Source organism: Tenrec ecaudatus, chromosome 1 (genome assembly GCF_050624435.1).
Source record: "Tenrec ecaudatus isolate mTenEca1 chromosome 1, mTenEca1.hap1, whole genome shotgun sequence".
Lineage (NCBI taxonomy): Eukaryota > Metazoa > Chordata > Mammalia > Afrosoricida > Tenrecidae > Tenrec > Tenrec ecaudatus.
Window position 1 is genome coordinate 26,215,889 of NC_134530.1, and position 22,776 is coordinate 26,238,664.

General features: G+C 61.5%; 1 protein-coding gene across 1 annotated transcript in view; it reads left to right on the top strand.

Annotated features, from left to right (window-relative positions):
* The first annotated feature begins 3,712 nt into the window (after positions 1-3,712).
* PLCH2 (phospholipase C eta 2) overlaps positions 3,713-22,776 on the top strand; it is a 33,253-nt gene continuing 14,189 nt past the window's right edge. Inside the window, exons 1-11 of the mRNA XM_075558254.1 lie at positions 3,713-3,755; positions 11,755-11,901; positions 14,551-14,819; positions 14,884-15,012; positions 17,208-17,378; positions 18,636-18,729; positions 18,917-19,120; positions 19,339-19,459; positions 21,083-21,254; positions 21,555-21,662; positions 22,632-22,775. Coding sequence (XP_075414369.1) covers positions 3,713-3,755; positions 11,755-11,901; positions 14,551-14,819; positions 14,884-15,012; positions 17,208-17,378; positions 18,636-18,729; positions 18,917-19,120; positions 19,339-19,459; positions 21,083-21,254; positions 21,555-21,662; positions 22,632-22,775 — 1,602 coding nt within the window. The remainder of the gene's footprint in view (positions 3,756-11,754; positions 11,902-14,550; positions 14,820-14,883; positions 15,013-17,207; positions 17,379-18,635; positions 18,730-18,916; positions 19,121-19,338; positions 19,460-21,082; positions 21,255-21,554; positions 21,663-22,631; position 22,776) is intronic.

The window sequence follows — 22,776 nt, forward strand, 5'->3', positions numbered from 1 at the left end:
GCCCATTCCTGGAGAGCTGTGGTCAGACGCACCAGTTCTCCATGGAGGCATCCTCCTCAACCTGGTCACCTGTTTCTCTGGAAACCGGGGACTGTGCCCTGGGCTGGACTCATAAAAGGAGTGACTGCACATGGGAGCTGGAGCCCAGGCACGTGGAGAGTCACTGTGGGATTGTGAGAGACTGGGGGGTGTCCCAAAGACAAGCGCTCCCTGCATTCCCCCACCTTAGCCGCTTCCCAGGAAGGCAGCTGCTCAGCCCACCCTGGGATGCTCCGTGTGTTGGGAGGCCTGAGGGGGGGGTCTCAGCTGACCAAAGGGCTCCCAGAGCAGCTTTGCTTCAGATCAGAAGCTGCGTAACATCGACCCAACTCTTACACCAGGCAAGAAAGTGACACTGAGTTGGCTCATATGCTGAATAATTCATTAAACCCCCGAGGGACCCACTGTTTGGCTGTTTGTCACCCAGTGGCAGGGCTGGTAGATCTGCTGTCTCCGGACATATTCGTGTCCTGAAACACTCTCAGGATACTTGGGAGGGGTAATTAAAACACCGGGGACCTAGGGGACCACAGCCTCCAAGACCCAGGAAGACCCCTCTTGCTTAGTTTCCTTATCTGAGAGTCTCAGAGTGGGCCAGGAGCCTCCCCTCCACAGTGCTCCCCAGGTCCCAAGCCCCTGTCTATGCGGTTTCTATGCTGTTTGCTGCAGCCTCTTGGGGGCGGTTCCTGGAGAGTTTATGTAGGGCAGGACCAACCACGCACAGCCCTCTCTCCCTGGGCCACGAGGCTTTTGGGCTGCCAATCGGCTTCACTCCAAGCCACGGCGGTTTCCCACAGCCCCTGCTTCCTGGAGGTCAGTGGGCTTAATGGTCAGTACCACCCCACCCCAGCCAGGGCCTGTAGCCTTCGGACAGCAGGGAAGGCAAGCTTGACCCTGCTCACAGCCAGGCCATCCAGGGGGGGGGGGTTCCCACGTGAACTTTTGGTGCAAGATCATCTGATCCCATCCACCTGCCTCATCACTGCTCCTCTAAGGTCCACCTTAAGGCTCCCCCATCTCCTTCTAGTCAACAAATAGGGAAACGGGCCAGAGGGAACAGTGACTTCCCACGGGCCACGCATAGTCAAGGCCAAGGCAGGACTTGAACCTAGGTCTCCAGGCAGACCTCTTAGCTGGGTCATGAATGGACTCCCCAGCACTGGGTTTTTGGGTTCTGGGGTGCCATCACCCAGCACAGTGACCCTAGCAGGGTTTTTGGTGGCTGATCACCCGCCAGGCCTTTCTCTCCAAGGCACCACTCCAAGGTGCCTCAGGATCTCGATTCAGTGCCGTGAGGGGGCGCCACAAAGCGGGTGACTATAAAGGATGCAGTTCTCTCACTGCCTGATCAGCATGTGGGGCTGCCCTTCTCCATGCACTCCCTCCTAGCCAGGGGCAGGGGCAGGGACGCAGGACAACTGCAGGAAGCAGGGCTCGGGCTGTAGAAGAGACAGCGGGGCTTGGTGGAAGGAGCAGGGGCTGGGAGCGCAGAATCGGGGCTCCTGGCCTCAGTCTCCCCACCTGAGCTGTGGATCAGTCAGTCACAAGGAGAAGGGCCCAGGAAGGACCCCACTCCCTCCACCCTCAGCCTGGTATTGGTTTATGCCTGCTGCCTCCTTTAAATAAGGAGATTAAACTCATGTTTGTGTTTGTGTGTGTGTGTGCACGCTCGAGCGTGCCAGGGGAGTGAGGGGTGGATATTGTCCTTAAAGAACACTCCAGGAATGAGCTCCACCACCACTCAAGCCCAGTGATCTCAAAGATGGAATTCTGCTAAATGCCCAGAAAGGAGATTTGGGAGATCAGAATCTTAAGCAAATTAACATGTGCAGCAGGCAGCTTTTAATCACAGCTTTCATCGTTTTCATCAGTGACAACCCATCGCCTGGCTGCTGCGGTAGGCGGGGCTGGCAGCCGCATGGATTATTCATTAGAACTTGAACTTGGTGTCAGCTGGCCTCTCGGGAGGGGCAGGCCCACGGGCCGTGGGGTCCCTGTCCTGGAGAAGAAGGCCTACATCCTTCTTCCTCTGGGACCCTGGCTCAGCACTTCTACCTCCTCCCCATGGTCTGGCTTTGTCACCCACTCCTCCCGATTCTCCTTTTCTGCCCCTCACCCCTGTTTCTTCTTATTTTAGACCTGGGCCCCTCTGTCCTCTTCCTGGAGGAAGTGTCCCCAGGGACAACTGGAGCTGGGTGTGGCTCTGCTAGATTTCTCTGCCAGTCCCCTTGCTGGCTCTGGCCGCCTCATGGCTTCGGCTGAGCAGACCACCCCCCTACAGCCTTCCTAGCCCATAAAACACCCCAACCTTCCTGGCCTGGTAGATTCCCCCATAGCCTACCTGGCTCAGTTCTGTCTTTACGAAGATCCTCCACTTTCTGACGTGTCAGCAGACCCCAGTCAGAGGCAGAACAAGGCCTGCCCTTCCCTAGTCTCTGCCAAGCTGGGTGGGCACAGGCTGGAATCAACGGACTGCTCAGTGGATATCCTGCCCAGCCAGAGGGGGCAGCGCTCCACCCCGCCCTGAGCATGCGGTGGAAGGAGGAGGGTGCCCCTTCTAAGGGTGCTTGACAGTTGGCTCAGGAGCTTTTCCTCCTGGGGCCCAGGGGGCAGTGCTCCCTTAATGGTGGGTCCCTCCCCCTCCATAACGGGGGGGGGGCTTTGTTGGCAGGAGGCCAACTGCAGTCCCTTTGCCTAGGCTTAGTCCCATCCCACCCCCCACCCCTGGGGCCATCTCCTGAGAGCCGCTGCCAAGCCCCTGCCAGACGGGGCTTCTAGCAGAAGTGGCACCTTTCAGAGTTGATAAGCGGAAACATCTTTTGTTGATCTGGAAAATGCTATTTCCCTGCCGATGCTGGAGGAAGCAAGTAAAATCAAAACACATTCCAAGAGGAGAGGGGAAGGGAGGGCAGGAGGACTGGGCCCTGCCCAAGATGAGACCTACAGGCTGGGGGGTGAGGGGAGACGGGGTGGGCACCTTCGAAGTTCTGAGCACTCCCAGCACCCCTACCACCACCACCACCACCATCCCCAGTTCCTATAAGTTCATGTTCTGAACACTGAGGATACAGTGAGTGGGGGAGACAGTGAGTGGGGGAGACAGGAAAGAGGGTTGGGGATCATGAACAGCTGGGGCCTCCTGTGGGGGCATTCAGGGCTTGGCCCTTCCGTCAGGCAGACCAGGAATGCAACTCTTGTCCCCCTAGACACCCTTTAAAATGGCCCCAACCTACAGCCTGAGGGCTGGCCTGTGTGTAACAATCTGAGAGACCGTGGGGTATTTCCAGACACCCCCCCCCATCCTACCTGCCCACGCCCACCTTAGGCATCCGAGGGCTAACCTGGGCGCAGAGTCCCTGCGGAGTCCAGGCACCACTTCTGATGTAGCCAGACCCCCAGCCTTTTGGGGTCAGAGGGTCACGGAGCCGGGCGTTGAGGGGTTAAGGGGGGGCGGGGCTCCCGGGGGAGGGGCGGTTCCCGGCGGCCGCGATGCTCTTCCTGGCTCTCCCCACTCCCGCCCCGCGGTGGCGGCGGTGGCAGCAAGCTCCCAGGCATGGACTCCGCGCGCGGGGCGTCCCTGCTCGGGCTCACGCTCTCAGGGCCAGCGGGGTGGGCTTGGGGCCCAGGCCCCCTCGGGCCACGCCGGTAGCGGAGGGCTTGTTGCCCGCGGGCCATGGAAGGGTCTGGGGACCCGGGCGGGCTCAGCCGGGACCAAGGTAAGAGTGAGGGTCGGGGTGGGGTGGGGGTCGGGCAGAGGTGGGGCAGGGCTCGGTACAGGGGCTAGCCAGCTTGTTGGGGGCCGCTGCAAGCAGTTCTTGCCCCGCGCGTTGGGGTTCCTGGCAGGGCGGCCAGCTGACCCCGATCCTGAGCACAGCACACATTCCTGTCACCCGCACTGTCCCAGATCTCCGGTAGAGGGTCCCACTTGCTCAGGAAGGTGGAGAGGATGAATCCCTGTGGGCAGGGAGGGGGCAGCTGCAATGACCCAGTTCTCTTGACCTCTGGCCTGCCCCTAGCTGGTAGACCGGCTCTCTGGAGGGGTGTCCAGGGCGAGTGGGATCTGGTGCTTGAGACCCTGGGGGCTCGCGGGCTCCTCTTCCCTCCCCAACCAGTGCTTTAAAGGCAGCGCTGGCGGCTCAGAGCCTCGGTCAGCACCACGGACAGCGACAGGCACAGGGTGGACCCTGCGTGTTCTAGGCCAGCGCTTGTCCTTTCCTGTGGTGGGAGCTGGTGTAGGCCACAGGACTCCCCCAGGGCTGTTGGGCACCAGGACCTCGGGATCCGCTGGAGGAAGGTGCATAGTTGGGGTGTCAGGGTCCCTGCAGGGCCCCGTGGAGGGATTTAGTGGAGCTTCTCCTGCACGCCAGCTCCAATTGCCCTCGCCCCATCCCCCACAGCACTTTTTCCTGAGCCCTTGACCATGGCCAACGTTACACCAGGACTGACTTGAGGAGGATAGCCAGAAGAACTTTCTGAGGACTTGGGAGACTGGCCAGGTGTGCTGTCCCCTAATTGGTCTGATTGGAGGGGTAGGGTCAGCAGGCAAGGTTGGAGAGGCAGGGCAGGGGGTGGGGGGAATGGAGGAAGGGGACATGGCTTCTTGGTCAGGGGCAGGCTGAGCTGGGCTGGTGCTTCTGAAAGCTGTGGGACCCCATGCCAGGTGCTGCACCTTTCTGAGCCTCTGCTATGAGAGAGGGGCACTTCGGGGACATGAGGATGCAGAGGTATCTGCAGGGTGCTGAGAGCAGGCGGGCATGCGTCTCTCTCCACCCCCAGCCAAGATGCCCTTTATGAATAGAGTGTGAGAAGCGACACTGGCCCGGCGCTCCAAGAACAGGCTGGACAATGTGTCCAGTTCTGCCCGGGGCACCTGCCTGAAGTTGCTGCCCCCTGTGCTGGGCAGGGTTTCTGAGTGGAGTGGTCCCCAGGGAGGACCTGGCCTGCAGGGGGTTCCGTGAAGCCAACACCGGGAGCAGCCAAGCTACAGATTGAGGATCCCCTTTGCCCACCTTGATCCGCTGGCCCTAAGACCCTAAGGTCAGGGATCCTGACCCACAGACAGCCCCGATCCAGGGAGGGTACAGCAGTAACAGAATGCCCTGACTTTGGGGAGGAGTCGTCAGCCACACTGCCCGCTCTGTGGGGGCAGGGCAGTGGGGGAGGGGAGGCAGCAGCACTGCCTTCTCTGCTGGTGGCCCCTCCCAGGAGAGCTCTCTGATGGGCCACGGGGCCAGGAGCAGATGGGCTGGAGTCCTGGGTCCAGCCCTCCATCTGCCCCGCTAATGAGCCGAAGGCGACGGTATTGCAGTTCCTGGCACCTCTCTCTGGAAGTGGGCAGAGAGCCCGCTCAGGAAGTGGCCCCTCCCAGGTCCCTGAACGCTGCAGAGGGAGTAGGGGGCTGCCGAAGGGATGAGTAATCGGCTGCGTCTCCCTGGGACTGCACTTCCAGCGCAGTGGACGTGGGCCCCACTGGTGGACAGACTTCCTGTGCGGCAATGCAGTGGGTGGGGCCGCTCAGCAGCAGTGGGAGAAGCAGGCACCGTCCCAAGGCAGCCTGATCCTGGCTTCCTCACACCTTCCAGGTGCCAAGTATCTTGGGAGCCCCCGCCATGGTGCCTGGGCTGGGACTGGCCACTCTGAGTGCCTATCGGCCAGAAGCTAGGCATGGAACCCTGGAGCTCTGGGCCCCAGGGTGGGGCAGCTAGAGTCAGGGCATCTGGCAGGGGGTCCAGAGAGCCAGGGGAGCACACAGGGCAGAGGATCAGGATTTACCAAGACCCCAGGGAAGACGGGGAAATCTGAGAGTATAGGGCCCCAGGGAGTTCCATCAATAGGCAGGGCCTTTGGAACAGGGGTGGACCCTTGACTGGGGACAGAGTGGGTACCTTCTGTCTGCTCAACTCAGACTGTGGCTTGGCCTTGGCCTTTGTTCCTGGCTCAGGCAGGCCTGGTGGGAGACAGCCAGCTCCTCTGTTTCTTTCTGAACTCCCCATGAACTCAGACACAGCCCCAAGGACCAGCTTCCTGGTAGCCTCCTGCCCAGAGCCGTCTGGGGTCAGTGGTGGGTGTGAGAGGGCAGCACAGTGGAGGGCAGAGACACTGGTGGCAGTGTGTGGATGAGGGAGACCGGGACCCCAGGCCAGAACCTGAGCAGAGTAGAATCAAGCGATGAGGGGGCACCTGGAAGCCCTCCAGTAGGAGATGTCAGGACGCTGAGTCAGGGAACAGGCTCTTGCGGGGGGGGGGGTCCCCTTACCTGTGTGAGCCCCCAGGCAGGTGCTCTCCAGGAAACTGCCCTCCCTCCTCCTCCTTCTTGTGTTTCCTGGCGCTTCCCTGGCCTCATGCCTACTCCTCCTGGCCCTGCCAGCTGCCGCCCACCCCTCTGGCCTGGACTCTTCCAACTTCAGGGGCCCTCCTCTTGAAGCGGCTGCCCCACACTGTCCTGCAGGAGGAATGGAGACACCTGCTGGGCAGCCTGGGCTCCATCTGGTGACTTTTCAGGAACAGCCCCACCAGCCTCGCGCCAGCCTTGTACCCTCCACTCGCACAGGCTCCTGGAGCAGTGCTCCCAGCCCGCGTGCTTGCCTGCCTTGACCCTGCTGAGGCTCTCGCCTTTCCTGATTGCAGCCTCCCTGCCCCTGTGGCCCGGCCTCACGGCTCTCTGTGAGCAAGAAGGGAGCGACAAGGCTAAGGGGAAGGGGGGGGGGGCTGGCAGGAGAGCCCCGTGCAAATAGGTAAGGGGACCCTTACGTGGGCATTGATAGAGGGCACTGGGTGTGAGGAGCACCCACAGCCCGCCCTGTGCTCATCCCCAGGGACTGGGGGAGACACGTGGCACCTGCTGAATCTCTGAACCTGCTGGGGTGGGTTGGGGGCAGAGGGGCAGGTCTAGAGGGAGCCTAGGAGCTACAGGCAGAAGGAAGCCGGGTCAAGAGCCTTCTGGCAGTTCTAGGCCTTCTGGGCTCCCTGTGCTCATAGGGAAGGCCTGAGATGGCGGTGGCTGTGCTGGGGATTGGAAAGGGGCTGCTCCCCAGGGTGGGCATGAGTCCTGGACACCGGCCTCAGAGAGCTCAGGTTCACACCCAGTGGGCTGCTGGGACTTCCCAGTGACCCAGTTCCTGGTGGGCGTCCCATCCCTCCCGTTGTCTCGCATGAGGACAATCCCTGGCTAAGGGACAGGATGAAAAAGTCCTCACTGGCCCTCATCGTACCTGGTGGGGCGGGACCAGCCAGGCACATTGCCACTAGTTGGGGGAGGACCGGGCTGCTGAGGGCCCCGACCAGTGTGGGCGATGGATGCTCTTAGTGCAGCCGAGCTCCACGTGGTGGGCAGACGGACTGGCCAGCCATCAAAAACCTGTCCCTGCCTGTAGGACATCCACGGTCCTTGTCTTCTCCAGGGGCCATACACAGAGGCCTTGAAGACTGAGGTGGCTGGAGCGGGCTGGCCAGTCCCCTCCTAGTGGCCCTCTTGCCTGGGTCATGTGAGCGAGTCAGGCCTTCTGCTGGAAGGACCCTGCTACTGGACGGAAAGGGTGCAGCCAAGGTCCCTGAGGTGGCGCTGCCCTACCAGTGCTCCCAGCTTGTCAGGGGCTCTCTGGTGCTTTGCTGACCAGGCTGGAGCCACCAAAGGCTGGGCAGTGGCTCCTGGTGCTGGGGGCCAGGACCCAGCCACCTTAAGCCCTGCCTGGGGGAGGCATGAGGGAGCCGACTCACACTCCCCAATGAAGTAAAAATAGTCAGGGAGGAGGCGCCCAGACGTGTGGGGGGGACGAGCTGCCTCTCAAGACGTCGAAATCGTCTCCGCCATCTGTGTGTGGGCCGCTCTCCCCCGTCGGCGCCGGGCCAGCGCCTGGGCCCATCTGGGGGAGCAACCGGTTGCTGCTTGATGGAGGGACCAGGCCCTGTCCCTGAGGTCTCCTCTCTGGCCCAGGCACAGCCAGGCGGGGCGGCACTCTGAGCTGGGCCCAAAGGTGGACCGAGGGTACAGACCCCCCGGATCGGGTTGAGCAAGAGTGATGCAGCAGGGCTGGGACCACCGGCGGGGTGGGACATGGACAGATGAGTGGGAGGCCCTGGCCCTGGCCTTTGAGAAAGCAGGCACGTCATCAGAGGAGGGGCCGGCTTGCAGGCTCAGCCTGGGGTCTGCAGACCCTGAAGGCTGCAGGGAGGGGGAAGACACTGCCCCCCAATGTTCCAGGACACCCCGTGCATGCTAAACCAGGGGTGCGTGCGCAAGATATGTCCCCTCGCCCTAGCAGGGGGCAGTCCCTGAAGGGTCCCCCTGCCTGCACCTGGAGGGTATGGCTGTCATTCATGGGTTTTTCAGGAAGTGAAATTGACTTCTTGTCGTCCTCCGGGGAGAGGCAAGTCCTCACCACTGGCACCTCGGGCCGGGTTGCCAACAGTGTGAGGACGGAACCATCTGAACCATAAAAACAGAATTAGACTGCCAGCCTGCGCCCCGGGACACAGCAGTCCCCCAACCCCAGCTCCTGCTCGGAGTACTGCCGCTCACTTCTGGGGTTTCGGAACGAACCGGCAAGGGGCCCAAGAGTGGAATCCTTGGAAAAGGGGGGAAACTGAGGTTCCGACAGGTAGGACTCACCTGAGGTCGTGCTCAAAGTTAGTTGGAATGGGGCTAGGACCCCTACCCCCAGCTGCCAAGACTGGACCTTCAGGGGCCACCTCTTCTCTCTGCGGGGCTAGTATGGGGTCAAGGGCACTGCGGGCTGTGGGGCCCCTGTTTCCTCACCCTCACCGGAGGGTGCCCTGCCTGTCCCTCTGACTGTCCCGGTGCCTTGGATCTTCTAGGACAGAGTTGGAGCTGCTGCCACTGGTTGGAGACAGCCAGGCCCTAGAAAGCTGGCCCATGCCTGTCCAGCAGTGCTTAGGCCAAGAGCCAGCTGCCGTCACCTCCTCAGGGTGGCGTGGGGACTGTGTCCTCTCCTATCCCAGAGGGCTGAGTCTAGGTTCTCTGTGATGCCTTCTCTCAGTTCTCCTGGCCCCTCACCCATGGGGCAGGGGGGCCTCTGTGTCCAAGGTGCCCTGGGGCCAGGCAGTCCGCAGATAAACACACATGGCCACGTTGTAGATCCGTGAGGCGGTGGGAAGTCTCATAGGAATAGAACAGTGTCACAGGCCGTGGGGAGAAGGGGGGAGTGGCCCGGGAGGGGCTCAGAGGGAGTGGAAATGGAGAGGGGGCTGAGGATGACAGAGGGGAAGGCTCCAGACACAGGGCCCTGCCTAGCCCGCTCCAGCCGCTGCCTTCCCCCCTGAGGGTCAGCAGGGGCTACAGGGAGAGCACACAGGGAGCCGTGAACAGGAAGAGCAGGGTGGCCCTGATTGGGACCATGGCAGGGGCCGTGGTTCTGCGAGTGGTCTCCTCTGGGACACTTCCTCAAGTCTGGCCCAGCTCAGCATGGACAGGGTAACACTCGGGGCAGGTGGGGGCCAGGGAGGCAGTGTTGTGGGGTGAGCTGATGCCAGGTGCTAGCAGAACCTCCTATAACTTGAGGGTCTCAGTTGGAGGGACATGGGGGGGCAGTGGCTGCAGGTGAGAAGGGAGGAGGGTATGAGCAGGGGCCAGGGGCTGGGCACCGCTCACCTCCAGTGCCTCCTGCAGGCAGGTTGACTCTCCAGCAGCTCCTGGGGGCCGGCAGCCTCGGGGTCCTTAGCCTGAGCTGGGGGTGCCTGTTGGATGGAGGGCAGGCGGCTTAGGTGGACCCCAATCCCTGAATCAATTGTGGAGGTGACTGAGGCAGGCTAGGGGTGCACTGTGGTCACAGGACATGACAGGGAGCTGATGGGTGACCTATGTGGGCCAGCAGTGGTGTGGGCAGGGGAGCCCTGGCTGGAGGCTGGGGGTGAGGCCCCTCCCCTGCTGTGCCCCAGCGCTGCTGCACACCAAGTGGGGCAGCGCCACGGGTCAGAGGACGGATTAGACGGCCGGTCAGTGGAGGATTACTGTGCAGGACATCCGTGAGGTCGAGGGGGCCTGGGCACTGGGGTTCAGGCCCATGTTGGGGAGGCTGGATTGAGCCCACTCAACCTGTCCCAGAGTCCTCTTCCCTAGGCAGAGTGGCCACCAGGCTCCAGGCTGAAAGCCAAAGGGCAGCAGATCAGCAGGAACTGATTGGGAGCATTAAGGAGAGCGAGGCTTTGGGCTGTGTCTCGGGGTTGGGTGGGGGTACCCCAGATTTGGACAGGGCATCCCCGAGAACACAAAGGAGAATGCTTAAGCTAGGACTGACGTGGCCTAGTGTCTGGAAGGTAGGGGGTCTCTGGTGAAGTGGGGGTGGTGGGTGATGGACTGAGCCCGGCCCAGTGGCTGCAAGGCCGAGGGTTGAAGGAGTGTCACACTGTGAGCAGGGCAGAGGTGGGCGTCCCTGGGCACCACCCATGGCCATGTCTCCCATGGCCCTGACCAGGGCTGTAGGCTGCAGAGCTGCATCCAATCTGGGTCTGGGTTCCAGCGGCCATGGGACCCCGGTCAGGAGGGAGGAGCACCCTCGCCACACACAGACCCCAACCCAGCACAGGTGGTGATGCCAAGTGGGGACCAAGGGCCCCTTCTTTCTGGGGTGCACAGGCCACCCCCTCCCATTCCGGGGATACATGGTTGGCTAATCCATTGTGAAGTAGACCTCAGAGTCCCTGGAACCCCTCCACCTTCTTATTGCTAAAGTCCCTGCACTGGGGTGGCACCTCCCTGGGAGGGAGAGCTTCCCATGGTCTGCCTCGGGTGGTCCAGAGCAGCCTGGGGAGGGGATGGGCACTGCCCATCTTAGTCTCTATATTGAGGGCGGAAGGGTGGGTGGCACCCACAGGCACTATTGTAAGCCTTCCCTGTGGTCCAGCCCTGAAGAGCCTGTGCTTTTTCCTTTCCCAAGCCCCTCCCCTCTTGCCTGGAGGACAGGCCTCCTGAGTACCCCTCCCCACTGGCAAGCCTCCTCTCCCAGGACCCGATGGGGTCCTGGTGCTGTGGACCGAGTGGGGTGTCAGGGCTGGGGGTTCCTGAAGCCAGCAGCATCACCCATTGCGTCCGGGGTGAGGGGCGAGCTCAGACAGGAGAGGGGTCTGCTCAGAGAGGGCATATGGGCCTGGAGGGAGGGGCTGAGTTCTGGAGACCCAACCAGCTTTGCTCTCCGGGGTCTGCACCTGGGAGGCTTGGCCCTGTGGTCCCTGCCCTTGTCCTCCATGGCTAGCGGGGTCTCCAGGAGTAAGTGTGAGGGGTGCCGGTGTTGCTGTGGTTTTCTGGGGTCATCGGGGGAGGAGCAGATTCCCAGGAGGGTGACCAGCTCCCCTCAGGAGTAGTCTGTGTGTTGAAAGGGCAGCAAGTAGGGCTGCGTGTCACTGGTGGGCACCACCGTTCAGGCCCACCCTGTGCCTGGCAGAGGCCCGGTCAGCTCAGCCACCACACCGTGGTCACACTGGGGGCGCTCCGATGTGGGGGGTGGGAGGGTGACTAAGAAGCAGAACCTGGCCTAACCCTCCCTCCCTGAGACCAGAGGGAAAGAGACGGCCGTGTCTCCCATGGCCCTGACCATGAGAAACCCCATACTGTGTGTGATTAAGCAAGAACCTAGCCTGTGCCTTGGTGTCTCCAGGATAGGCATTGGCATGGTGGGTGTCTTCACGCTCCAGCGGGCGGGATGGTGAGGGTGGCATGGCTCCAGCACTCACAGCACTCTGTGTCTCTGTCCCTCCGTCCAGTGGAGCGGTGCATGAGTGCCATGCAGGCGGGCACGCAGATGGTGAAGCTTCGCGGCGGCTCCAAAGGCCTGGTCCGCTTCTACTACCTGGACGAGCACCGCTCCTGCATCCGCTGGCGGCCCTCGCGCAAGAACGAGAAGGCCAAGAGTGAGTGCAGGGTGGGGGGAGGGGGGAAGGACAGGGTGGGGAGTGGGGGGGGGGGCAGAGCCCCTGGGGGAGAACCCTCCCCTAACAGCTGGAAGACAGCTGGAGGCACTGAGTCCCTGCTGGGAAGTCTCCAGGAGGCTTGGCTTGGAGTGACATCTGGACTGTGGGGTGTGGGGGGGAATACTGGTGGGGGGGCAGGATCCCTTAGACCAGTCGTTCTCAACCTTCTTATGCCACGACCCTTTCATACAGTGCCTCAGGTGCTGGTGACCCCAACCATAAAATTATTTTCATTGCTGCTTCATAACTGTCATTTTGCTACTGTTATGAATCAGGCGACCCTTGTGAGAGGGTCGTTCCATCCCCAAAGGGGTCTCGACCCACACGTTGAGAACCGCTGCCTTAAACCCTTGGTCCAGCCTAGATGCCATCTAGTGGTCTCTGGGATTAAGCGGGCCTGGTGCCCCCCGCCCCAGGGGTCCAGCCCGGTGGCGAATGCTAGGGTAGCTGAGAGGCCAGTGGATGGACAGAGGCCGAGCCTGGCCCTGTGCACAGATGAAGGGAGCGCAGGGCGGCGAGGGCGGGTCCCAGGGGTCAACAGGGGGCACAGAGTCCCCTGTGGCTGGGAGGCTGCAGTTTCCACACCTGCTCTGGTAGCAGATGTGGGCAGGGCCAGGCACCTCGGGGCCTACTCGCTGCAGTTGCCAAGGGCACCACTGCCACCACAGGTCCCAAGGGAGAGTCCGCAACCAGGGCCCCAGAGGCAAGGGTGAACTTCCAAGGAGATGTTTCTGAGAGGAGGCTGACAGGGGCAGTGCGGGGCTGCCCACTGGGTCCAGGGTGGGAGCTCCCTTGCTCAGCCTTGAGCTCCTACCGTTCCAGGCACAATCCCAGGTCTTGGAGACCCCACAAGGCACCTGGTGGACGTGGTGATGGCACCCAGAGTGAGAGGGCAATGCCCACAGTGGACATCCTGGGACAGCAGGAAAGAGGGACAAGTGGCCTGAGGCTCAAAGAAGCCCCCTTTGGGGAAGAACTAAGCCAAGTCCAGAAGGCTCAGGGCCACAGGATTGGCCTGGGCTGCCCCACCTTGCTCCCTCCCCCTATGTGCAGCAAGACGTCCTTTGGTGCTGAGAGTACCCAGGGCCTGGGAGGCAGCCCAGGAAGGGGCAGGGCCGGTGCTTCTTCCCTAGTCTAAGGGTCCACAGCTACCCCTTACTGCACACATGCCCGAGAAGAGAGGCAGCAGGCAGGGAAGGCCATGGAGGATGGGGAAGGGGGCTTCCAGAAAAGGGTACAGGGGAGGGGGAGGGGGGAAAAAGGGAAACCGAGCTGATTCCAGGAACCCAAGTGGAAGGTGAATTTTGAGAATGACGAGTGCAACGAATGTATAAGGGTGCTTTGCTCAATTGATGTATGTACGGATTGTGATAAGAGTTGTATGAGCCCCAATAAAAAGATTTATTAATTAAAAAAAAGGGTACAGGGGTGGTGGCGGAAGAAGAGTGAGGCCGCCCCCACTGCACATGTGGGGAAACGGAGGCCTGTGTGGCCGACAGCCCCTGCTCCCCTCCTCCCCGCAGGCCACTCTGTGATCTCGCGGGGCTGGGGTGGGAGCCCAGGATGGGGAAGGGCTCGCGGCATCTTGGCTCCCCCTCACTGACTGCTGAGCCTGCTGGTGCCCAGGCTGCCTGGCACAGTGTTGCTGTTCAGTACCATCCAGTCGGTTCCAACCCAGAGACAGAAACACCGCCCGGTCCTGTGCCAGGATCCTTAGGCAGAGAAGCTTAGAAAGAACCAGCACAGATGGGGCAGCAGGAGATAGGGCCCTGGTGTTGGGGCTGTGGGCGCCTGTCTCTGATAGCTCCATTGCACCCCTGGGTGCGTGAGAAGGATCAGAGTCCCTCTGAGCTCACCTGTTCACGGTCACACTGTGTTGTAAGCAGAGGCTCCTGGGACCTGGGTGCCAGGGCCAGTCGTGAGACCATGAGGGACACCAGGCTCCCCTGCCCCTGCCAGCAGCCACCTTTCTGGAGGGGGGACGAGATGGACAGAGGACCAGGCCACTCCTCCCTGTCTCACCCTGCTCCTCTACCAAGGGACCACTGGGTTGCTTATAGGAAGAAGTTGTTCCCCCTTTTGTGGGGGTGGGTGTCTTTTCATGTTCAGAGTGGGAGAGGGGGCTCTCTCTGTCAGAGCAGACTAGAGGGCAGCCAATGCTTCATTGGGGTGTGGGGGTCCCCGAGCTCCCACCCCAGTGCACCTCCCAAGCATTAGGTGGCCTCGCCACAGGGCAGGTAGGGCCGCAGAAAGGATGGGAGATAGGGGGTTGCTGTGTGGAGCCCCTGAGTCAGGGGTGTTGTCTCTCTCCGCCCCACCCCCCGGGCTTTCCATGGCGGGTCTGTGCCTGCAGGCATGAGAGGGCTTCACCCCGACACAGAAAGGAAAAAATGCAACTGCCTTGGCGCTCACTGTTTACAGGGACCCAGGCTTGGTGCTCAGCCGTTGCTATGACGACGGCCCAGCTCTAAGCATGGCCCAGGCCACTCGGCCGTGGCCACATCCCCAGGCCTTGCAGGCTGTGAGCCTGAGTGGGGAGTAGGCCAGGGACCCAGGGCTGACCCTGCCTGCCCTGCGGCCGGCCCGCAGTCTCTATCGACTCCATCCAGGAGGTGAGCGAAGGCCGGCAGTCGGAGATCTTCCAACGCTACCCCCATGGCACCTTCGACCCCAACTGCTGCTTCAGCGTCTACTATGGTGACCACCGGGACTCACTGGACCTGGTTTCCCCCAGCGGGGACGAGGCCCGCACCTGGGTCACCGGCCTGCGCTACCTCATGGCCGGCATCAGTGACGAGGACAGCCTGGCCCGCCGGCAGCGCACCCGGGACCAATATCCTTGGGGTGGGCCAGGTGGGGTGGGGCAGGGTGGAGGGCAGGGGCAGCCCCATGGATGCCGTTGGCCCCTAACTCACCCCAAAGTGGCTGAAGCAGACGTTTGACGAGGCGGACAAGAACGGGGATGGCAGCCTGAGCATCGGGGAGGTGCTGCAGCTACTGCACAAGCTGAATGTGAACCTGCCAAGGCAGCGCGTGAAGCAGATGTTCAAGGTCGGGCAACGGGGGGCGGGGGCATTGCTGCAGAGACCAGCCTACCCTGAGCCAGAGGGGCCTGGGCAGTACTGGCCCAGGCGCAGGGGTTCAGGGATGAGGGAAATGGGGTCCTTGCCCTGGGAAAGGCCTCTGGTCACAGTCGACCAGCTGTAGACAAGCAGGTAGGCTGGGCACCAGGAGTAGAGGCCAGCTCCCTGAGCAAAGTGCCCAGTAGAGTCCCTTCTCCTGGCACCCCCCCATAATGCCATAGTGGGAAAGCCTGGTTCCCCCCGGGCTCCCAGGTGCCCTCGCAGGCACCACCCACTCCCGAAGTCATCTCCCAGCCTCTGCAGCACCCCAGCTACCCTGCGGTTAGAAGTTATGAAAATGCGTCCCCTAGACTCCAGCCAGAGCGGCAGGCTTAATTGTCTGTAATTAGCTGCTGTCTTCCGGAGCCCCTGCTGGAATGGGAAGCTTAGCAGTCAGCATTCCTGCTCTGGGGGTGTCGAAGCCTGGGGCCAGCGGGTCTTAAACCTTGCAGGCCGGCTCTGGGGGCCTCGTGGTCTTGCTTCCTGCTGGAGGAAGGGGTCTCAGTCTGGCCTGCAGACTCTGCCTGATATCCCACCCCTGCTGCCAATGCCCCAGCTGTCAGCTCCTCTCAGCACTCCGGGCTGTGCTCCCGTCTTGAGATGGACAGGGCGGTCATGCTTGGCTGGAGCGAGGCGGCCAGCCTGACTCTGAGCAGAGAGCAGGTCTGTGTGTGGATGAGAGGTTGAACTGTCTCCACCCATCCCAGTCCCAGGGCCAGCACCGAGGTCAGCAGCCCTTCCAACCCTTCCAAGGAAGTGAGGTTGTGCAGGGGTCAGATGACAGAGAGTGGGGGCAGGGGGAGACCAAGCCCTGGCTCTGGCTGCTCTGTGGATGCCCAGCTCCTGAGGTAAAGGTCCCAGTGCGGAGTCCTAGCTTTGGCCACCTCCTGCACTCATTCCTCTGTAAGGACTCCAGGCCCTGGCTCCTGGTGACTTCAGAACACTGCCTGTCCCAGCTCCGTTCCCTCGACCTGTTTCAGATCAGCCGTTGTGATCCTGGAGACTCTCTTTGGCTGATGTGGGTGGAGAGTGGTTGCCAGGCCTTTCTTCCTAGTCTGTGTCCATGGGGAAGCTCCACTGAAACCTGGTTAGCAGCACAGCATCATGCGACGTCTGATGACAGACGAAAGGGTGACCGGGTCTCTCACCGGAGGCTGCTAATGATACCTCTGGGCTATGCTGGCAGGGGATCTGATGCAGGGGATCTTCCTTGGGTATCTGTTGGCCCTGCACCATCAAGCTGGCCCCACTTGGCCTCAGCTTTGGGGCCCCAGAGGGAGTTGTGGAGACCCGATGCTGGCTGCTTCCTGCCAAGCCAGGCTCGATGCTGGGTGCAGTCAGATGCCCAGCTGGTCCTCTCTTTCCAGGAGCCCTTTCTCATGGGCACAGGCACACCGAGGGTGTCTGCGATGCTCCTGGTTCAGAGAGCCCTCAGCAGGCCCTCTCCCCCTCCAAGTCATGATGGCCTGCAGGGTGCTGTCCGTGGTGCTGACATGCTGCTGGCCCTGCTCTGGGAAACTGGTCCTCTTCAGGCCGGCTTGTGAGGGCGTCCAGCTCCTGGGGCTGGGGTCTCAGTGACGAAGCCTGGCTGGGGAAGGCTCCCATTGGGATGGCCCCACCCTCCCTCCTCTGTAAGGACACTAAACAGGCTGGACTCTCAGTAGGGCCCCTGGTTGGTCTGCACTGTGGAGCCGCAGCTCCTGCAGAGAGCCCTGGAAGGTCCTGGGGATGACTTGCAAGGAACAGGCAGACAGGAACCTAGAAGAGGTGCTGAGTGACCCCAATCCCAGGGCATTGCTTTTATTAGAGGCTCCACAGCCCAGAGTGGGCGCTGACGCCCCATGTGGGTAATGGGGGTGCATTTGCTGTAAACAGGCTTTGGGAGACACAGAGCTGGGGGCCAGACTTGGGTCTTAAAACAGTCACCCCAGTGACTCTTGGTGGGGACAGGCAGAAAAGATGAGGGAGGCACAGCTCTATTCTGTGGGGCTAGGTGACATGGCAAGGAGAGGCAGCAGAGAGACAGGAAGTGGAGGTGAGCTGCAGGTCCGCTCAGCCAAGGATGAGCCTGCCTGTGGCTATGTGAGGTCATGCAGAAGGGGACCCAGTAACCTTGGGTTGCAGGAAGCGGACACGGATGACCAGCAGGGCACACTGGATTTTGAGGAGTTCTGCGCCTTCTACAAGGTAATGTCCACGCGCCGAGACCTCTACCTGCTCCTGCTGACCTACAGCAACCACAAAGACCACCTGGACGCCAGTGACCTACAGCGCTTCCTGGAGGTCGAGCAGAAGGTGAGGGAACCCAGGGGCATGTGGGGAGGGTGGGGGTGCTAGCATGGCTGCTTACTGGGAGGCAGTAGGCACAGCCTGGCCTCCTCAGCACCTGCTCCAGCCCACCCCACTCCTGCAGCTGGTCCCCACTCTGCCAGCTGTGCAGGTAGAACATCGGTGCTTCCCACAGGACCTGAGAACACTCTCCCTGTTGTAGTCACTCAAGCTTCCAACAGGGATTGTCTGTGTTTCAGGACCCAGATTTTGGGAACTTCCCCCTACATGCCCATGCACCATGTGCTCAGTGCCTCATGGCACTGTGCCTCTGGACCTCGATTCCAGAAGCCCTTGTCCGGTCCAGGGGCCGGTATGGAGGCTACAACCTCCCAGGTACCCTGGGCCCCTGGGTCCATTGTGCAGAGGCTCAGGGGTCTAGAGAGGGAGAGGGGCAGGCCTTGGGTTGCCAGGTTTGAGCCCAGGGGTCCTGCCCACCTGTAACAATACTCTGCTGAAATGTAGATGCAGGCACATGGTCAGTTTCATGGGGCCTTCCCTGAATGCAAATGAGCTGTCAGAATAGCTGGGGAGCACCTTCAGGGGTTCACACTGACACGCTAGGACTTCCCTGTCCTGCAGCTGTCAGGAGCCGAGTCTCCCTGGCTGTCAGCCTTCCTGCCAGCCTAGGCATCTCACCTAGCTGCCTCCACTCCTCTGGCTGCCTCTCTCCCCAGTCCAGCCACTGCCGGGCGTTGGCAAGGCTGTGGGCGACCTGGCCCATGTGGATGAGAGGGTCAGGGGTGACCCAGGAAGGAGACGGGCAGAGCTGATCCTTCTGCCCCTGATCTTGGCTTTTGGGAGCCTTCCTCCACATACAGGGCAGTGCCCACTGGGTGGGAGTTCGAGCCTTGGCCACATCTCCTGGGATGTGGATTCCCCGAGGACCCACAGCGGGCTCCAAGCTCTGACCCATGGTCATCCACCTCCCCTGACTCCATCCCCTGGGGTACATATTCCTGCTACCAGAAACCTGGGTTTCTGGCTTTGGTGGTATCATGGGTACCCTGTGGGCAGACCTGGGGTAGAAAACAGGGGTGTCCTTATGCTCCCAGCATTCCCCAAGGCTAGGACTCAGCCTGGCTGTCTGCACCCCATCCCCCCATCCATCCTCTGCTGATCTCTGAGTGTGTTGGATGATCAGAAGATGGGGAGGGTCAGGTGCTGCCGGAGGTTAGTCTGGGAGAGTTATGATGCAGCCTGCCCCCTCCCCCATCTGTCCAGATGGCAGGTGTGACCCTTGAGGGCTGCCGGGACATCATCGAGCAGTTTGAACCCTGCCCGGACAACAAGAGCAAGGGAATGCTGGGCATTGATGGTGAGTGGGGCATGAGTGTCCACTGTCCCAGAACCATGGGCTCCAACACGAGCTGGTCATGAGGCAATGGCCAGACCCAGTGGCCCCATGAGGTGGGCATGGTGGGTGGCTCTGAGCTGAGGCCCCTGCTTGACCAGTCGGGGACTGAACACACACAGGACGGACCACCCTCCCCCACCTTTGGCAGGTTTCACTAACTACACGCGAAGCCCAGCAGGAGACATCTTCAACCCGGCCCACCACAGCGTGCACCAGGACATGAGCCTCCCGCTGAGCCACTACTTCATCACCTCGTCCCACAACACCTACCTCGTGGGTGACCAGCTCATGTCCCAGTCCCGCGTGGACATGTACGCCCGGGTCCTGCAGGCTGGCTGCCGCTGCGTGGAGGGTGAGCAGTTGCCACCTCGAGGGGCTGCCGGGCCCTCCCGTGGGGCCTGGGTAGCCTCCTGCCATGGGCTGGGCTCTGAGAAGCAGGTCAGGGGCTCCCCGCAGTGTAATCGCTGGGTAGGTGGATGGTCCTCGGCTGGGGTCCATCAGCTCCGCGGCCTGTCTGCACTCTGGCTGGTGAGGAGGCTGGTGCTGACCTGTGGCCCTGTCCACCCATAGTGGACTGCTGGGATGGGCCCGAAGGGGAGCCCATCGTGCACCATGGTTACACCCTGACTTCCAAGATCCTCTTCAAGGATGTCATTGAAACCATCAATAAATACGCCTTCATCAGGAACGAGTGAGTACGCCTTTCCCGGTAGAGCGAGCAGTTAAGCGCTCTATGCCCAGTCATAAGGTTGGGTGTTGAAACCCACCCTGGACGTGCCCCAGTAGAAGGCCTGGCAACCTTGCGTTGAAGGGCACAGCCCTGGAACACCCTATGCAGCCCAGTTCTACTCTGCACACTGGTGGGGGGGGAGCACTCGCTGGCAGCTAACAACAAAGACAAGCAAATCAGGACGAACTGTGAATGCCTGGGACTGGGGGGCTGGCCCCCAGGGTGGGGGAGGGAGCCCCAGGCTCTGGCTCCTCCTGTCCCCACGCTAAATCCAGTGGCTATGGGCACCCACCCTGCGGGACTGGGTTGTGGGTTCTCTTTGAGGAGAGAGGGGCAGAGAGTGAGGGGGCTCATGGCGCCAGAGAGGGACAGCGGCAGCGGGCAGGCCGCTGACATGAAGGGCGTGTGCAAGCGCCCCTGCCCCCCCCCCCCGCCACCCTCGCCGAATGGTCACTCCTGGGTGTCAGGCGCCCGCCGTGGCTTTGGTCCTAATTATCCCCAAGAAGCATCCGAACTCAATTTGCTGTCACTCAGCTGTGGCTACAGACACCGTCGCACGAAATTCAATTTAGGCTCTGGAAATTGAAGACCAGCCCCCTTACTTGGAGAGCTACCTTCAGGTCTCCATTAAGCCAGAGTTGACGTCGAGGCAGAAGCTAATCGAATAAGACGGGAGGAGAGGTGGGTTGATTAAGCCCATCCTGGCAGAGTCCCTCCCAGAGGGGCAGCCTGGGCTGTCTCAGCTGCCAGGAGGGATGGGGGGAGGGTAGTTTGGGGCAGGGGCATCCTGCAGCTACCAAGGAACCAGATCCAGCTGCAGTCTCTGGACAGGCGTGCCTACATCATCTCTGTGGGCTTCTGGTCTCCGCCCAAGACCTGGAACTCCATAGGTCAGTCTCTAGCCTGGGTAGTGGAGGATGGGACGTATACCTATGCTCCAAACTTGTCCCCCCCACTCTCACCCCTCCCTCCTCCCCCTCCTCCTGCGACAGCACTCCCCCAACCCTTGCTCAGGCTCATGCCCTCTCTGTTGAGGCCACGCTCTGTGAAAGAACCATGGTTGTCTGGGGGTAAAACTTAGGATCGTGGGCATGGTTTGACAAGGCGAAGAGCTCATCTATCATGGAAAGTCCCACAGCCCACTCCCCATTCTACACTGGCAGGTATCAACCGTGCCCCCTCCCCCGATGGTGTTTTGTGCCAGGCTTATGTCCTCATGGGGCCCATGTTGGGGCCACAAACCATCCAAGGGCAGTGCCCCCTGTGTCTATTGCTCCACACAGTTTCTTGGCTGAGTCTGCAGGGTGTCCGCACGTGGAGTTCTCTGGAGTTGCCTTCTGTTTATCTGGCACTATTAATCGTCTTCATTTTTTCTTACTGAGAGATGAAATGTGCATCTTCTGCCCACATGCCCAGGTCTGCCAGCGCCTTTCCCACCCACTCAGTGGTTTGTCAGTTACTAGGGGCCCCCTCCTCCAGGCATTGGCAGCCCCGTCGGTACAGGCCTCTCCAGGAAGAGCCCCTCCTAGGTAAGTAATGCTGAGGCCCTGGCATCGCTCAGCTTCCCCTGCCTTTGGGCCACAGGTACCCAGTGATCCTGTCCATCGAGAACCACTGCAGTGTTGTCCAGCAGAAGAAGATGGCCCAGTACCTGACCGACATCCTCGGGGACAAGCTGGACCTGTCGGCCGTGAGCGGAGAGGACTTCACCAAGCTTCCCTCTCCAGAGATGCTCAAGGGCAAGATCCTGGTGAAGGTCAGCCCTGGCCCTCCCAGGAATCGGACCCCCACCAGACCCCCGAAAGGTTCCCTTCCAGACAGGCCTCACCTTAGCCTGCCCCTGCCTGCCCATGGATGATCTCGTGGTCATGCCAACCGCAGGACACCCCGTCCCCCCACATGCACACCAAACCATGCCCCCCAGCCATGCTGCTGATGCTGGGAGATGGTCAGCCCCAGTCGCTGGTCCCATCCCTGTCCTCCCGAGTCACCGCAGGCAAGCTGGAGAAGAACCCCAGCTTCTCCTCCAAGGGCCACTGTCTCCCTCCTCCCCCAGGGGAAGAAGCTCCCGGCCAACATCAGCGAGGACGCAGAGGAGGGCGAGGTGTCTGACGAGGACAGCGCTGGCGAGATGGAGGACGACTGCAAGCTCCTCAATGGGGACGTGCGTCGGGCGTCGGGCAGTGCTGGGCGGGGAGGGGGTGGAGTGAAGGACTCCGGGGCAGGACCAAGGGGCATGCCAAAGCCGGCCAGGCACGTGGGGTCCCCTTCCTGCCTCCACCTACCCACTGCAGTGTGTGCTGTCTGTTCCTGGGGTGCTGCCCCTTAAGTGGGTAGACGCATGCCGGGTGGACCTCCCGCTCGGTTTCCATCTCTGAACTGACTCCCGCCCCCAGCCATTCTGGACTAGCGCTGGCCCAGCCTCGTTCTGGATGTGGCTGCCGGTTCCTCTGGCTCTGCAGCTCACTGGGCTCCTCGGGGCGCTCGGGTGAAGGCCAGGTTCTCGCTCCGGCGGCTGGGGGTTCTGTAATTACCTCCTCTCCTGGCCTGCTGAGCTCTCTCGCCCAAGCACAGCTGACAAGGCCCGGAAGACGGTCTCTCTCCCCGAGGGGCCATCGGATGGGGAAGTAATTGCTCAGGAGCAGTTCCCAGCCTCTCAGCTAATTGTTTTAGAAAGCCCTGAGGCAGCGGATCCTTCCATGATGATGGGGGTGGCTGTGTGCTGCTTCTCCTGGGCAGGGAGAGGGCTCCGCTGAAGTCCCTCCTGTCCACCTGGGCTTGCTCCAAACGGGGCCCTTGGGGCTCCCAGCTGCCTGAGCCCAGGCCCTGCCCAAGAGACGTCCCGGCTGGGAGCGCCTCCCTAGCTAGACCCTGCACTGCTGATTGTCCCCTCCCCCCCATTCCCCAGCCCTGTGGCCCACAAACTGCTGGGTCCTGGTGCACCAAAGTCTGTAGCTGAAGGGGGCTGTGTTTAGAGCCAGTCAGGCCTGGGTTCAAATCCCTACAGGGGATCACTTCAAGCATGAATGAAGCAACCTGTGTGCCCTTGGCCAGCGGGGTGGGGCCAGGTGGGGCTCCAGCAGCCAGCCTCATACCTTCCCCTGCCAACCAGCCACCCACCTGGCTCCTGCAGGCTTCCACCAACAGGAAGCGCGTGGAGAACATTGCAAAGAGGAAGCTGGATTCCCTTATCAAGGAGTCCAGGATCCGAGACTGCGAAGACCCCAACGACTTCTCCGTGTCTACACTGTCCCCGGCTTGGAAGCTCGGGCACAGGG